Consider the following 16,759-nt stretch of genomic DNA (forward strand, 5'->3'; position numbering starts at 1 on the left):
ATCGTCAAAAGCGAAGAGATTACTGATCTGAGAAAGTTCACGGCCGAATTTTAGCAGCAAATATGGATCTGCTTGCAGCAGGTGTTGTATACCACAAAACATGTTACTGCAACTTTGCATCTAGCAAGAACCTCCCTTTGAAACACGCAGGAAATCAGACTGACAGACTAAAAAAAAAGAGAGGTAGGAAAGTAAACATGAATCAAAAGCAAGCATTTGAAAAGGTAATGCGGTTCTTTGAAGCGAATGATGATGACTAGTGTTTTGTCTCGGCTAAGGGAAGCTCTTAGACAGAATGTTTTTTTTTGTGTTGTTGCCAAATATGAGTTTCAACTTCCTCTCCTCCTTATTCATATTCACTTTCACAAAACTAAGCTTCGAGGCATACTGGACTTTACATGGATCCAGTCTTGATTGTTACCTAGGCATGAGGCTGCAAATATTTTGCCACAGGCTAAGTTTAATATACACCTGCAGGCTGAATCTCTCCCCTAACCTCACTCTCCCTCAAAACTTTAAGACCCAAACAACTCTTTTGAATGTTAACATTTAGTTTTATGTTCATCAGCAAAAAAGAAGGTAGAAATGACATATCCAATCACATTGCTGGTATTTACTCAATCAGCATTTTTTTTGTCTTAACCTCAAATTCAACCTAAAAAAATTCTAATTTGTAAAAGAGCTAGAGTTGTAAACTTTTTAGATTTGGAATCAGCACATATTTTTTGGTCGGATAGTGAAAGAATCATTTGTATAGCAATTTGTTTGAGGTTGACTCCTTTTTTCACAATTTTCCTAGAACCTCCCCCCAACCTCACTCTCTCTTAAAGCTTTAAGTACCAAACGGTTCTTTTGACTTTAAACATTTATTTTCATGTTCATCAGCAAAACAAGATCGTAAAAACGACATATCTAATCACATTTGCTGGTATTTACTCAATCAACATTTTTTGCCTCACTCAAATTCAACCTAAAAAAAACTAATTTTCGAAAGAGCTAGAGTGAGAAACTTTTTGGATTCGGAATCAGCATATATTTTTTAGTCGGGTTGTGAAAAAGCCATTTGTATAGTAATTTGTTTGAGGTTGTCCCCTTTTTCGCAATTTTCTTAGAACCTCTCCCCCAACCTCACTCTCTCTCAAAGCTTTAAGCCCCAAGCAATTCTTTTGATTTTAAGCATTTAGTTGCATGTTTATCAGCAAAAAAAGAGCGTAGAAATGGCATATCTTATCACACTCCCTGGTATTTATTCAATCAACATTTTTTGCCTCAACCTCAAATTCAACCTCAAAAAGCTCAAATTTGAGAAAGATCTATAGCGGTAAGCCTTTTGGGTTCGGACCAACCGAACCTAACTTGTATAGCAGTTTGTTTGAGGTTGACCCCTTTTTTTCACAATTTTCCTAGACTAAGATCTTCTTTCATTGATTTTAAGTCATGTAGCTAGTCCCCAAAGACGTTACGAAAATCCCCAGCACGTCACTGAAAATATTGTTGCTGGCGGAAAAGACTACGTCAACAAAATAACAGAAAATAATTTAAGAAACTTTTTCACAAAATATGTTTTTCAAAGCAAAGTAAAGAGCTACATTAAATCAAAAATGAGCAGAAAGAACGTGAAAGAATTTTTCAACCGTTTTAACTACTACCAATCACCATCAATAAACAAATGAAATCAAAAATGAACAGAAATTTAAACAAATATCAGAGTCAAGCTCAAAACGAGGAGAAACTAAGATGACTAGGGTTGACGCCACTCGTGGCTTGTGGAGATAATAACATAATTTGTGCTTTACTGAAAACAAAGACGTTTTAAATTTTTCACTTTTTGACTTTGGTAAATCCAAAATTATTAAGACTTTAAGAAAGAAATATCAGTATATGTGCATCACATACACTGAAAATATCAGTAATTGTCAATTCACATTCATTTGTTGTTGTTTTTTTTTTTTGGGGGGGGGGGTTCTTTTACATACTGATGGTGATTAAATAAAAAGAAGTTTTTAAACTGAAAGAAAGGAGCAATATTAAAACTGTAAACGAACAAAAATTATTATGTATACGGGGCGCAGTGCCCCTCCTCAACACCTCGCATCTCGCGCTGAAATTTTTCGGCATTTAAAAAAAAGTTACTTATTGTTCTAATTAACACTGCTAACACTACAGTTATAATCACTTTTAAAGAATTGGGACAAAATTTAAACTTTAGCGTAGAGAGCTTAAACCTCCCCACCTGAATAATGTGTTTATACTTCCCAATAACAAATGCTATATGTAAACAATGGGCAAGTTTTATAACTTAGAGACCTTTCCCCTGGGGTTGTGGGGGGTCGTGTTATCTCCAAAGACACAGTTGTTAGGCCTTTCAACCATGCTGAACAAAAAGGCAATCTCAGAATATTGATAGGACAATTTGGCAAAAAAGTGGCGTGGGAGGGGGCCTAGCTGCTCTCCAATTTCGTTGGTCACTTAAGGCACTAGAACTTTTAATTTCCGTTAGAACGAGTCCTCTTCCGATGTTCTAAGTCAAATGGATCGATACAGTCCCCCCTGGAAAAAAACAACAACAAAAAAGCAAGAAATAAACACGCATTCATGATCTTCCTTCCGACAATAAGTACAAAATTCAGCATTTTTAAAGATAAGAGAATGAAACCTGTATAGTAGGGTTTTCTGATACTCTGAATCTGATCGTGTGATTTCATTAATATGCTATGAATTTTGGGGGGTATTTTCCCCTTTTTTCAAAAATCAGGCAAATTTTGTCAGGCTCGTAACCTTTCATGGGTAAGAATAAAGTTAAAATAACTTATCTATTTAAAGTCAGCATAAACACTCAATTCTTTTGATATATATCTATTTGCATAAAAATTCAGTTTTTTAGAGTTTCGGTGATTATTGAACCGGGTCGCTCCTTAGTTACAGTTTGTTACCACGAACTGTTTGATTTGTGGTATTTTTACCCTTAGTAGATTATTATAATTTACTTCTGCTCATTTTTGGTTTAAGGTAGTATTTTCAAAAAAATTGTACGAAGAAGTCAGGTTAGATTTAGGTTTTTATTTTTTAACACCTCGTTTGAGGTGTTGAAAAAGTCCCGATGCCCCGACTGGGCTTCAAATCATCTGACGTGCTTTAAATCAGAAGCTTGGAGTGAACTTAATTCCAAAGGTTTGTTTGTGAGCCCCAAGGTCTATTTCATGCAAACACACATAGTAAATAAAAAAGCGTTGCCTTAAAGAGTGTGCCTTTCACTATGTTAATAAAAATTTCTATATGACTGCAAATCGCGAGTGTGTGAAAAGTAAAACCATTTCTCGGGCCAAATTAATGGTGATCGATTCATTTAATTAAATTAAATTGTCGAAATTTAAGTGCCACGACAACAATATCAGACAAAATGCACATTTTCAAATACGGGGTAAAAATACCCCACTTCTCTTCATTAATTTCTGGGACAAAGGATCCCAGCGTACCAATCCACTCGGCTAGGACGGCTTACAGCAATAAATGGTCATCTCAAAATTTCTATCCGATTCATTTTGGGAAAGCAAGAGGGGTATATCCACCCTCTGATCACTCTGAATCTTAATAAGGGCACCAGGACTTCTGATTATCAATCCAATGAGCCCCCTCCGAGCTTTATATATATAAACCTCGGAGGGGGTTTATATATATAACCCCCCGAGGGGGTATACCATTTATATATATATATATATATATATATATATATATATATATATATATATATATATATATATATATATATATATATATATATATATATATATATATATATATATACAATCCTTGTCCTGTGGGCGTGGGGGTCGTCATCTTCAAAGGCCTAATTTCTAGAGCTCTCAATTACGTTGAATGATTGTCTCAAAATTTTGATTGGATGTGTTTGAGGAAACGGTGGGCGTGGGAGGAGGGGCTAGTCACCCCCTATCACTTTCGACTACTAAAAAGGGCACAAGCACTTACAATTTCCAGTCGAATGAGCTTTTTTCGGAGTTTCTTCGACAACAGATGGCCATCTCAGAATTTCTGTCAGATGCATTTCGGGAAAATACGAGCCGTAGAGGGGGTATTCACCCTCCAATCACTCTGAATCTTTAAAAGGGAACTAGAACTTCTGATTATCAATCCAATGAGCCCCCTCCGAAGTTTATAAGATCACTCTTTCTATATATACCTTATAATCCCTAACGGCATAATTAAAACCCTTGCCCAAAGGGCTCTGGGAGGGTTTTCATCCTCAAAGACACAATTTCTGTAACTTTCATTTACTTTAAGCAAAATGGCTATCTCAAAATTTTGATTGGATGTATTTGACAAGATGGTGGGCGTGGGAGGGGGTTAGTTGCCCTCCAATTACTTTCGACTATTAAAAAGAGTACTAGCCCTTTCAGTTTTAAATCGAATGAGCCTTTTGAAGTTTTTACGCCAACAAATGGTCATTTCCATCAGATACACTTAGGGAAAATACGAGGTGTTTGGGGAGGGGGCTATCCACCTTCCCATCCCTCTCTGAATCTCAAAAAGTGAAACAAAACTTCTGCCTAGAAATCCAATAAGCCCCATCGAAAGTTCATACGATCACCCTTTCTATATAAACCTTATATGCCCCCCAGGGCGTAACTCTCAGCCCTTGCCCGGCTGAAAATACGGAGGAAGGGGGTCATTCTCAAATACGTTATTTCCAGACCTTTCAACTATGTTGAACAAAATGGCCATCTCAAAATTTTTGATTGGATGTCTTTGGGGAAATGGTGAGTATGGGAGGGTGTTAGTTAACCTCCAGTCACTTTTTGACTATTAAAAAGGGCATTAGCCCTTTCAATTTCCAATCGACTGAGCCCTTTTCGAAGCTTCAATGACAAATCTTTCGATACAAAGTGCCCTGGTTTAAAACAAAATAATAATACATTTTGCACACATCATTCTTTACTTAGGCAGCGCTATTACGCTGCCTATGAGTAATCTTATTACTCTGGATTCTGTGACTTTGATTTGAGGGTTGTTTGTACTGAATTTTTGAATGAAGGAAGTAGAATGGGTTTTGACCAAAGCCAAATTTATTGATTTACTTACTAAACAAATATTTACAACGTACAGAACAACATTACTCTTCTAACCTACCCATGAGCTTGCCTCAAGGCTGTTCAAAGGGGCAGTCTACATCTTGAAAAACAAATATATTCTCATTTAAAAAAACACGCTAAACCATTCCTATTTAATAATTAGTGACAGACAATACAGGAACTAAAATAGCTCTTAAGAAATTTGGATATTAGAGTTGATTATAAAATGAAAGATGACAGCTGCAAACTTTATCCTTGAGGATCACCGCAGCTTAAATAAGTCAGTCTAGAGGGTGAGTCACCCACAAAGGGCACAAAGGAAATTCACACTGCGTTCGTTCTTTTTCATCTTTAATCCCAGCTCCCCGTCATATATTCCTGTTTTGAGTCATACCCTTAATAATATATCAAGAATTTTCAGATTTTTCATATTTTTCTAAAATTTTGAAAAAATTGCTTCTATTTATAAAGCATTGACAAAGGCCTACACTCCCTAAAATGTAGGATAGTTTCCAAATACTTTGCCCATTTTCCTGTTGTTGGAAAGTAGGAAAAACCCCTTTATACTCCTGAAATATTGATTTTATGGAATTTTTCTATACTTTTCCACCTGCCTGAAGATATTCCCCCGTACGTGCCAAACTATCCTTTTTTAATTAAATCTAATTGTGTTTGATAAATAGAGTAACCTTTATTCAACGAAAAACATATTCAAACATTCCAAGGTTTGAGATAAGGAACATTGATGAACTCATCCGATAATCTTACACTTTTATTTGACAAACATTATTTATCATCCATATAACAAAAACATGGGAAACAAACTAACAATAAAGAGTTCAAAACAAAGGAGACCTTTTTTTCAAAATAAAGGAAAACATACAGCAACAACAGTCAACCTGAGTTATTTTCAGCTAATTTTGAGTTATTCCTTTATTTTTAAATATAAATGAGGATTCACCCCTTTTTAATGTTGTCTTGCTTTCAAAATTAAATTGTCTAGTTTTTTGCTAAAAAAAAAGCCTTTCAGAGATTTTTACGTTACTGTAGCAGCATCCTAAGCTCGATTAATCTTATTTATGATTTTCTTGATCAGGAATAATCACAAGTTGTAGAAATACTTGCCCAAGAAGCCATTAGTGCTGGACCCCAAAGGGAGCTTAAAGTCATAGCTGACATTTGGTTTCTTTCTGAAAGTCGATTGACGAAATAAAGATGGCCGAGAATAAATTTCAAGGTCGCAGCGTTCACTTCTGGCAGTCGTTGAATGAGCTTTCTGTATATTTCTAGGCGATCATTTTCTTCTTGTACTGTTCATCACCAAAAAAAAAAATCATTTTTGTTTATAAATAAGCAGTACTGTTACTAAATCATCCACCATAGAAAATACGTTAGAAACTCACTGACATGCACACTTATCATTCATACTTACCTTTTATTGAAATAGCGACGAAGACCACACTGCCTTTCCATAACAAACAAACACACTTAGAAATAATAGGAACATTTTTCTCAAGACAGTGGAATCCAATTCAGTGGATATTTCGGCCCTATGTCCAAGGGTCGTCTTCAGCACAATATCAACAAAAATATATAAAAGACACATAAATTGTCTTTTCTTTTGTTTTACTTCAGACTATTTTAATTGTGAATATATTTATGTAATTTTAAGCAAGGTTTAAATTAATTCTAGCAATTCAGATTACAGAAAGTTTTCCTTATGCTCTTCATCACCACGATGTGGTACTACACATAGAAGAGGAATCTAGCCTTTTTTGAAGCTTCAACAAGTCAATTAAACCCCCATTCACATAGAAATTATCTAGATTAATAACAAATAATACAAATTTTAAGAAGATGCGGTTGATGGCTACACGCAGCTCTTATAAACCATTATAAAAACAATTTTCTTAGCATATTTTCTCTACACACAGCTAGTTCAGAACTTTAGAAAAGTGACAACAACCCAGCTCGAAAACTAACACAAACAAAATATTAAAATCTTAATGCTTCAGGGTAGCCTTTTACAGGCTGGTAATTGTCAAGCGAAGTTTCTCTTGAAACTAATTTTGTGCCAAGACAGCATAGTGGCTTTCAATAGCTCTCATTTTCATAACAATACTAGCTGTTGGGGTGGCGCTTCGCGCCACCCCAACACCTAGTTGGTGGGGGCGCTTCGCGCCCCCCCCAAGCCCCCCCGCGCGCGTAAGTCGTTACGCGCCATAATAGTTACGCGCCATTGTAGTTGTGTCCCTATGTCCCACCTGTGAATATAGATATATATATATATATATGGTTTTAACTACGTAAAACTTGCGAATATACAACATTCTTTGCTGTCCCATTGTCTTTGCATATAAATAGATTGTCAGGTTATCCCCCTGTTTCCCCCGGTGTCCCCGTTGTAGTTGTGTCCCTGTGTCCCGGTCGTCATTTATATTCCCTGTGTCCCGGGTCCCGGTCATCATTTGTATCCCGGTGTCCCTGTCCTGGTCGTCATTTATACTCCCTGTGTCCCGGTGCTTTGTTGATTGCTAATCGAACATTCCTTTTGTCCTGGTCGCTTTCTCTTTGAGTGTCGTCATTTATTTTTTTCTTTTTTAGTTCTTTTAGTTTTTACCTTTTTTAGTTTTTTTTTAGTTTTTAGTTTTTTAAGTTTTTTACCTTTTTTTAGTTTTTTTAGTTTTTTAGCTTTTTTATTTTTTTTATTAGTTTTTAGTTTTTTTGTAGTTTTTGCCTTTTTTTTTAGTTTTTTGTCCTGGTCGCTTTCTCTTTGAGTGTCGTCATTTATTAGTTTTTTCCTTTTTTTTTTTAGTTTTTTATTGGTTTTTACCTTTATTTTAGCTTATTTTTCAGTTTTTTCCTTTTTTTTAGTTTTTTTTTATTTTTTATTTTTTTTAGTTTTTTACCTTTTTTTAGTTTTTTTAGTTTTTTTAGTTTTTTAGCTTTTTTACTTTTTTTATTAGTTTTTAGTTTTTTTTTGTAGTTTTTGCCTTTTTTTAGTTTTTTCAGTTTTTTTTTTAGTTTTTTATTGGTTTTTACCTTTATAGTTTTTTTAGTTTTTTAGCTTTTTTATTTTTTTTATTAGTTTTTAGTTTTTTTTGTAGTTTTTGCCTTTTTTTAGTTTTTTCAGTTTTGACGTCACCTAATCCAGTTTTTTCAGGTGACGTCACCTGACACATCCATCCACACATCCATCCACACATCCACAGACAGACAACTTATTTTTATATATATAGATTAAGAGCCTGAACATCTTTTGCAATTAAAAGGGTAGTATAGAATTGTTTTTCAAATTAATGAAATTTACATTGTGTAAAGAGGAGTAATTTTCCTAATTCCCAGTGTGAGGCATTGTGCCAAAGCTGATTTTATATACTTTCCCAGAACATCATTATTTTTATCCTATGTTGTAAAGAAGATAGTGCCTTGTATAACGAAACAATTATAGGTATACTAGCTGTTGGGGTGCCGCTTCGCGCCACCCCAACACCTAGTTGGTGGGGCGCTTCGCGACCCCCCCAAGCCCCCCCGCGCGCGTAAGTCGTTACGCGCCATATTAGTTATGCGCCATTGTAGTTGTGTCCCTGTGTCCCACCTGTGAATATAGATAGATTTATATATGTGTTTCAAACTACGCAAAAATTGCGAATAAACAACATTCTTGGCTTTCCCATTGTCTGTGCATATGCAAAGCCGTATGTACTAATAATGATGTCATACACAAACGCTCTTTTGACAAACAAACAAACATGCATCCACATAACTCGTTTTTATATAGATAGATACAATACAAATTAACTGCGTAAAACTTGCGAATAAACAACATTCTTCGCTGTTCAATTGTCGCTGCATATAAATACATTGTCAGGTTTACCGACCCTCGAACATGCAACGTACAATTGTCCATGGGAAAAACAATCAGGATTAAGATCTATACCACATTTTTCTAATGATTGACCTTGAGCTTTGTTAATGGTGATTGCAAATACTAATCGAATTGGGAATTGCAATCTTTTAAATTGAAAAAGCAGATCCGTTGGAATCATGGGAATGCGAGGAATAAGAACAGCCTCACCCTCATAAGGCCCTGTCAAGATTGTGGCCTCTATTAGGTTTTCCATTGTTTTGTTTTTTACGGCAAGTCGCGTGCCATTGCAAAGCTTTGGTGGGTTGATATTTCTTAAAAGTATTATTGGTACGCCTATTTTTAGTTGTAGCACGTGTGGTGGAAACCCTGAAGGATCTATGGAATTTAAAAATTCAGATGGATAATTAACCGCTTCATTTGGTTCCAAAACTGTGTCGACTGACTTGTAAAGGACTGCCTGGTCTCGAATCTTGTTCAAAACAATATTGTTGATTTCGTGGACGTCTATATTTTTGGGTGCGAGAATCGCTCTTTCACTTAGCCATTTATTATTTTTATAATTTTTTAGAATATTCGGAAATACTTTTTCAATCAATTCATTTTTGGACGTCACTAAATTACAGAAATCAGCAGGTAGTTGTATACGTCCTGAAATTGAGTCTACTGTTTGACCAGAGTCATCGTTTTGCAATCGGACACGCATATTTGTAGTTAATTTTAATATTTTTACGTGTGCCTATAAATTAGAATTTTTTAGGCAAGCATTCATTTCGTCTGCAGGAGTTAAACTACGTAAAAATTGCGAATATACAACATTCTTGGCTTTCCCATTGTCTCTGCATATACGAAGCCGTATGTACTAATAATGACATCATATGCAAACGCTCTTTTTACAAACAAACAAACATGCATACATACAACTCGTTTTTATATAGATAGATAGATAGATAGATAGATAAAATACAAATTAACTGCGTAAAACTTGCGAATATACAACATTCTTCGCTGTCCAATTGTCGCTGCATATAAATAGATTGTCAGGTTTACCGACCCTCGAACATGCAACGTACAATTGTCAATGGGAAAAACAATCAGTATTAAGATCTATACCACATTTTTCTAATGATTGACCTTGAGCTTTGTTAATGGTGATTGCAAATGCTAATCGAATTGGGAATTGCAATCTTTTAAATTGAAAAGGCAGATCCGGTGGAATCTTGGGAATGCGAGGAATAAGAACAGCCTCACCCTCAAAAGGCCCTGTCAAGATTGTGGCCTCTATTAGGTTTTCCATTGTTTTTTTTACGGCAGGTCGAGTGCCATAGCAAAGCTTTGGTGGGTTTATATTTCTTAAAAGTATTATTGGTAGGCCTATTTTTAGTTATAGCACGTGTGGTGGAAACCCTGAGAATAATATCTCGAGGTAAAAACTGATCACCGACCATAACGATGGCCACTTCGTCGATAGTTGGAACATTGTATCTACGCACATGTTGGCCAGGAGGCGTTTTGTCAGCGGAAATAACAATTTTATGCGTATAAGTAAGCATCAAATCGATGGCTGTTTTGAACAGATCCCCCTGTTTTATATCCCGTTTATTTTTCAGTTTTTTCCTTTTTTTAGTTTTTTTTTTTTACTTCTTTTAGTTTTTACGTTTTTTAGTTTTTTTTAGTTTTTTAGATGAATTTTTTTTTTAGTTTTTTACCTTTTTTTCTTTTTAGTTTTTTATTGGTTTTTACCTTTTTTTAGCTTTTTATCTTTTTTATTTTTTTTTATTTTTATTTTTAATTTTATTAGTATTCTTTTTCTCTTCTATTTTTCATTTTTCCTTTTTTTTAGTTTTTTTTAGTTTTTAGTTTTTTAAGTTTTTTCCTTTTTTTAGTTTCTTTAGTTTTTTTAGTTTTTCGGCTTTTTTATTTTTTTATTAGTTTTTAGTTTTTTTTGTAGTTTTTGCCTTTTTTTAGTTTTTTTCAGTTTCTTTTTTAGTTTTTAGTTTTTTACCTTTTTTAGCCTAACCAGGATTTGAACCTGGGACCTTCATTCTCCGTTCTGACACCCTCTCTCACCGAGTGACTACTCCAGCATGTTCATTTTGGTGTTTTAAATGGTATATTATTAACCAAATTAATGTGTTTTACAATATACTAAGCATCGTCATAACAAAAATGACGGCAACTAATTTCATGACGTCAGCCGAAACATGACGTCGCCTGATCCACAGATCCACAGACCCACAGACAGACAGACAACTTATTTTTATATATATAGATATCACACTTAAAAAGTTGTTTAGAAGCACGATAGTTTTATACTGGCGCAGCAAATTTCCTTTTGTTCTCTTAATTGAAAATACTCCCTATGTGAATCAAAATCTTGAAGAAAATTTTACTTTTTAGTTTAAACATATTTTATTAGGGATCGTTTGCAGGATTTAGCCCCAAATTTTCCATGAATTTCAATTTATGAAACTGGTCTAATGCATAAAACTCGCCTTTAGTACGAAAGTAAAGTACGTTCAGTTTAGACGGCAAATTTGTGCTAAGCTTACTCATTCGGTGGTATTTTAAGACTACTTACAATACCGAATGCTATCATTTGATGGTTAACCTCACCTCCAGCGCATGTCCAATTTTTGCATAGCTTAGATGTGAATATAGGCTCGGGTAGATTTCTGAAAAATCTTTTCAAAGCTGAGGCAACGTCATGCACAGTGAAATCTTCTTTGGATATATGAATCTTCGAAGAATCAGCCAGAAAAAGTAGCTCAAGTTTCTCAATTCGGGTTTTGATTCCTACTTTTCTATATATTCCTTCTGAGACTATACCTAAAAAGTAAACAATCTTAGTAAAATGCCACTTTTGGCAGCCTCGTTTCTATAGTGCTAGATAATAACAGTATATGACGATAGTAATAATCATTACTACTATGATTATACAACATATTAAAAAGTAATAGTATATTTACTTAAAATTTTAAAGTGCTCATTTTATTTTTCGTTCAGTGTGTACAAAAAAAAGCTGCTGTTTTTAGCTGTTGCCGTTGTAGTAAAGTTCTTTGTTGTTGCTCTTGACTTCGTTTTTAATAACTTTCTCCATCAGTGGTGTTCCCCACGAACATTTCAAAAATAGTTGTCGGGCGCAATTTTTTTCTGGCAACTAATGTGTTATTACAGTTTATACTATCAAATCTGAGTTGAAGGAGTTGGCCGTTTTTGTTTTAAAGCAGTTCTTTTCTGAATCTTTTTGTTGAAGTCACTTAAGTTGTGTTGATCAATTTCAACAACCTTTACCTAATTCGGTACAATTTCTTAAGTGAATACGCTTAATATTTTCGGTTACTCTGAGAAAGAAACAACCAGTGAAGTCACACCTCCTTTCCATTTACAGAATTTAACAAATGAAACAATAGAAAAGGGGGTATAGTATTTTAAAACGCAGTGGGAAAAACAAAAAAAAACTTTAAGTTATATAGAAATCTGAATTTTTCGACTTCATGTTCGGAAGCCTTTATCAACAGATAAAAAAATGAATTAAACTAAATTAAACAAAACATATAAAGAAAACGAAAACATAAACATCAAACAAAACTATTAATAAAATTCAAATGGTGATATTGGAAGTTATTATGTGAGTTTTATTTTATTTCTTTCGTTTTTTCTTTTATTTGTTTGTTGCTTTTGTTTTTTATTTATTACTTTGTCTTAAAATAATACACTCGTTTTTCTCTACCCATTTTTTATGGCACTTGGTATTAACCAAGGGACATATAGCAATCGCAAATTCTGTCGGTCTGTCGGTCTGTCTGTCTGTATGTCGGTCTGTCGGTCCCGGTTTTGCTACTTTAGGCACTTCCAGGTAAGCTAGGACGATGAGATTTGCCAGGCGTATCAGAGACCGGACTAGATTAAATCAGAAATAGCCGTTTTCTCGATTTGACCATCTGGGGGGGGGAGTGGGGGCCCGTTAATTCGGAGAGAATAGAAAAAATGAAGTTTTTTTTTTAACTTACGAACGGTTGATCAGATCTTAATGAAATTTGATGTTTGGAAGGATATCGTGTCTCAGAGCCGTTTTTTTAAATCCCGACCGGATCTGGTGACATTGGGGGAAGTTGGGAGTAGGAAACCTAAAATAATGGAAAACACTTAGAGTGGAGGGATTGGGATGAAACATGGTGGGAAAAATAAGCATAAGTCCTAGATACATGATTGACATAACCAGAACGGATCTGCTCTCTTTGTGGTAGTGGGGGGGGGGTGTTAATTCTGAAAAATTAGAAAAAATGAGGTATTTTTAACTTACGAACGGGTAATCGGATCTCAATGAAATTTGATATTTAGAAGGATATCTTGTCTCAAAGCTCTTATTTGAAATCCCACCAGGATCTGGTGATATTGGGGGGAGTTTGGGGGAAACCTAAAATCATGGAAAACGCTTAGATTGGAGGGATCGGGATGAAACTTGGTAGGAAAAATAACCAGAAGTCTTAGATATGTGATTGAAATAATTCGAACGTATCCGCTCTATTGAAGGGGGAGGGTTAATTCTGAAAAATTAGAAAAAATGAGGTATTTTTAACTTACGAAGGAGTGATCGGATCTTCATGAAACTTCATGTTTACAAGGACCTCGTAACTCAGATCTCTTATTTTGAATTTCAACCAGATTCAGCGTCATTTGGGGGGGGGGCAGTTAGGGGGGACCGGAAATCTTAGAAAATACTTGAAGCGGAGAGAACAGGATGGGAAGAATAAAAATTTGTCTAAGATATATGACTGACATAACCGGACCGGATCTACTCTCTTTGATGGAGTTGGGGGGGGGGTAATTTGGAAAAATAAGGTATTTGTAACTTACGAAAGGGTGACCAGATCATAATGAAATTTGACATTTAGAAAGATCTTGTGCTTTAAAGCTCTAATTTTAAATTCCGACCAGATCCTGTGACATTGGGGGGAGTTGGAGGGGGAAACCGGAATTCTTGGAAAACGTGAAAATTGGGGTATTTTAATCTTACGAATAGGTGATCAGATCTTAATGAAATTTGATATTTAGAAGGAATTCATGTCTCAGAGCTCTTATTTCAAATCCCGACCAGATCTTTTGAAGTTGGGGGAAGTTGGAGGGGGAAATCTTGGAAAACACTTGGAGTGGAGGAATCGGGATGAAGCTTGGTGGATAGAATAAGCAAATGTCTTTGGTATGTGTTTGACGTAACCGTACTGGATTTGGTCTCTTTGGGGAGTCGGGGGGAGGGGTTCAGTGATTTGGCGAGTTTGGTGCTTCTGGACGTGCTAGGACGATGAAAATTGGTAGGTGTGTCAGGGAGCTGCACAAAGTGACTTGATAAAGTCGTTTTCCCCGATTTGACCATCTGGGGGGCTAAAGGGAGAGGAAAAATTAGAAAAAATGAGGTATTTATAACTTACGAATGGGTGATCGGATCTTAACGAATTTTGATATTTAGAAGGACATTGTGACTCAGAGCTCTTATTTTAAATCCTGACCGGCATTAAGCCTCTGATTCTCCTTTTAAATCAATCTATTGAATCTTAGAATTTTGTTAGAGCTCATACCATATGACCTCTTGGCTCTTAGCTCTTCTTGCCTCGTCACAAGTGCCATATGAGCTCTTAGCTCTTCTTCTGTTTGAAAATTGACAAAATAATTCCTTCCTTAACATTAATCTGGTTTGAACAAGCTTCGGAATTTTATAAATGGGAAATTTTAATCCCTTGTTGAATCAGCGAAAAATCTTTGTCTTTTACCACTTCGACAAATTTGGAAACAAAAGTAATAAGAAATGCATCTACAGTATCTGCATTACTAACTCCAAGGGAAATTCATCTTGAACCAGTATTTGGAAACTACTTTTCACGTCCTTTCTCGTGGAGCAGCTATTGCTACCAAATCCAACTATATGACTAAGAGGAATACTTTTCTTCTTTTCCTAAGAACAGTTTTATTTTTGAGAAAACAGGGTCTAATATCACGTAAACAACATTTTTTTTACAAGTATTGAATAACAGCTAGCCTTTACTAAGATTTGACTAACAGAACCAGTTTATACAAGTTATGTCATGGTAATTTTGATATTAAAAGTAACATTTCGTTATCAAAGGTACTTCCCAAGTTCAGGACTAAAACTTCAATATCTCGAAAGAAATCATGAGGACTGACAAGAGCGATTCCAATATCCCTTGATTCTCGGTGTTTCTTAAAAATTCCTGACAACAAACTGTAGGCGTAATCAAATGAGAGTGAAGAGTAACGTCGGAACTTAAATGAAAAAAGGCTAAGGGGGGAACTACCTCCTAAACTACCCACACTTTACACTAAATAATCAAGTACGTGTTTGCCAGGAGTGGTAAAATGTATAACTCCCTATTTCCCCTCCAAAAAAATTCAAATATGACGTATCTGAAGATTGTTCGTTCATGCTTACCATAGTCCATGTAATCCCCAAGCTTTAAAACCACCCAAGACACAGGGATACAACTTACCATTTAAAGCTATATAGTTGACAAAGGCATCAACAACCACGGGAACGTTGTCTTTTGTCAACGGCAAATCATTCAGATCAAGATTCATTGGCATCATCCTTTCTTTCAAAATATTGCTAAAAGCTTGAGTTTCAGATGGTAAATCCATGTGCATATAAAAAGTCTTCTCATTTTGTGTATTAATAAATAAAAGAGGTCCACTTTTGTAGGCTAGGTCGCAAGTTCCTGTTACATCAGGACCTAAAAATCATGAGGAAAAATATACCAAAGAATCTTAAAAGAACAAGGTGACTTAGGATAGCGTAGACATCCCTCTGGAAGTTAAAAGTATAAAAAGACACAAACCTAATTTCAATTTATTGGAATGAGATATTAAATTTTATAAATAGATCGATTGGTTACACGCAAGCACATGAACAACCATATAATCCTGGAAATATAAGTGGAAAAATCACTTTTAACAGAAAATCCTCTAGCCTACCCCTCGCTCGTTATGTTGAATTTTTAATGCTATAAAAAGCTTCTTATTGAGATTTCCAGACCCTTGTGTTTCAGCTGTCATAAAATCGAGGGTTGAGGAAAGGGCAACCCCTTCGTAATTGGAATAATTTCAGTTCGTTTTAAGTTTAGATGTTTTCCCTTAATTTCAGGTGAAAAAACTTATTTTTTAATATGTAATTTAATATCTTTTTATCTTTGCCAAAAAATATCTCCCCCTCTCCATCCGTGGAAAATTTTCCCCCAAATGGGAAATTCATCCCAAAAAATAGTCTTCTAAAATCCTTTAAGGCAGAGTTTGCTTGAGAGAAATTTTACTTTTTCAAATTTTATCCCCCCCCCCCGCGTGAAAAACTCACCCTATCAACAGAAAATCCCTCCCAGGAAAAATAACTCCGACGAGTACTCCCATCCTCAACGGTAAATTTCATCTCCAATGAAAATTTTACGTGGGAAATTTTCGCCAGGCAATTCTCCTTCGGTAAACTTCCCCAAATATGTAATTGAACAGCCAAAAGAGGTAGTAAAACAAATAAAAAAGCTCCGTATATGAACGGATAGATTTACTAAATATCTTTTATGAACTTTTATAAACACACAATGGAAGCAGGGCTTTGTAGACTCATTAAAATATTATTTATTAAGCTTGAGTCCAAAAAGTATCACAAAAAATTATAGGGGGTTCGAAGTGCGCAGCTGTGCGAACAGCAAAAGTTCAACCTTAGAAACGGTAAGGGGATAATAAAAAGCTTCTAACGAATAAATAGGGTTTCTGGTGCCAAATACTGCAGCATACGAAA

General features: G+C 35.2%; 1 protein-coding gene across 3 annotated transcripts in view; it reads right to left on the reverse strand.

Annotated features, from left to right (window-relative positions):
• LOC136039045 (uncharacterized) overlaps positions 1 to 16,759 on the reverse strand; it is a 143,859-nt gene that overhangs the window by 32,170 nt on the left and 94,930 nt on the right. For 2 of the 3 annotated variants that reach the window (XM_065722551.1, XM_065722541.1), the window contains 3 exons: positions 15,462 to 15,701; positions 11,572 to 11,784; positions 6,213 to 6,397 (listed from right to left, as the gene is read on the reverse strand). In XM_065722551.1, the coding sequence (XP_065578623.1) occupies positions 6,213 to 6,397; positions 11,572 to 11,784; positions 15,462 to 15,701 (638 nt within the window). The remainder of the gene's footprint in view (positions 1 to 6,212; positions 6,398 to 11,571; positions 11,785 to 15,461; positions 15,702 to 16,759) is intronic. The other variant, XM_065722544.1, reaches the window with a different exon arrangement.

This window comes from Artemia franciscana, chromosome 2 (assembly GCF_032884065.1).
Source record: "Artemia franciscana chromosome 2, ASM3288406v1, whole genome shotgun sequence".
Lineage (NCBI taxonomy): Eukaryota > Metazoa > Arthropoda > Branchiopoda > Anostraca > Artemiidae > Artemia > Artemia franciscana.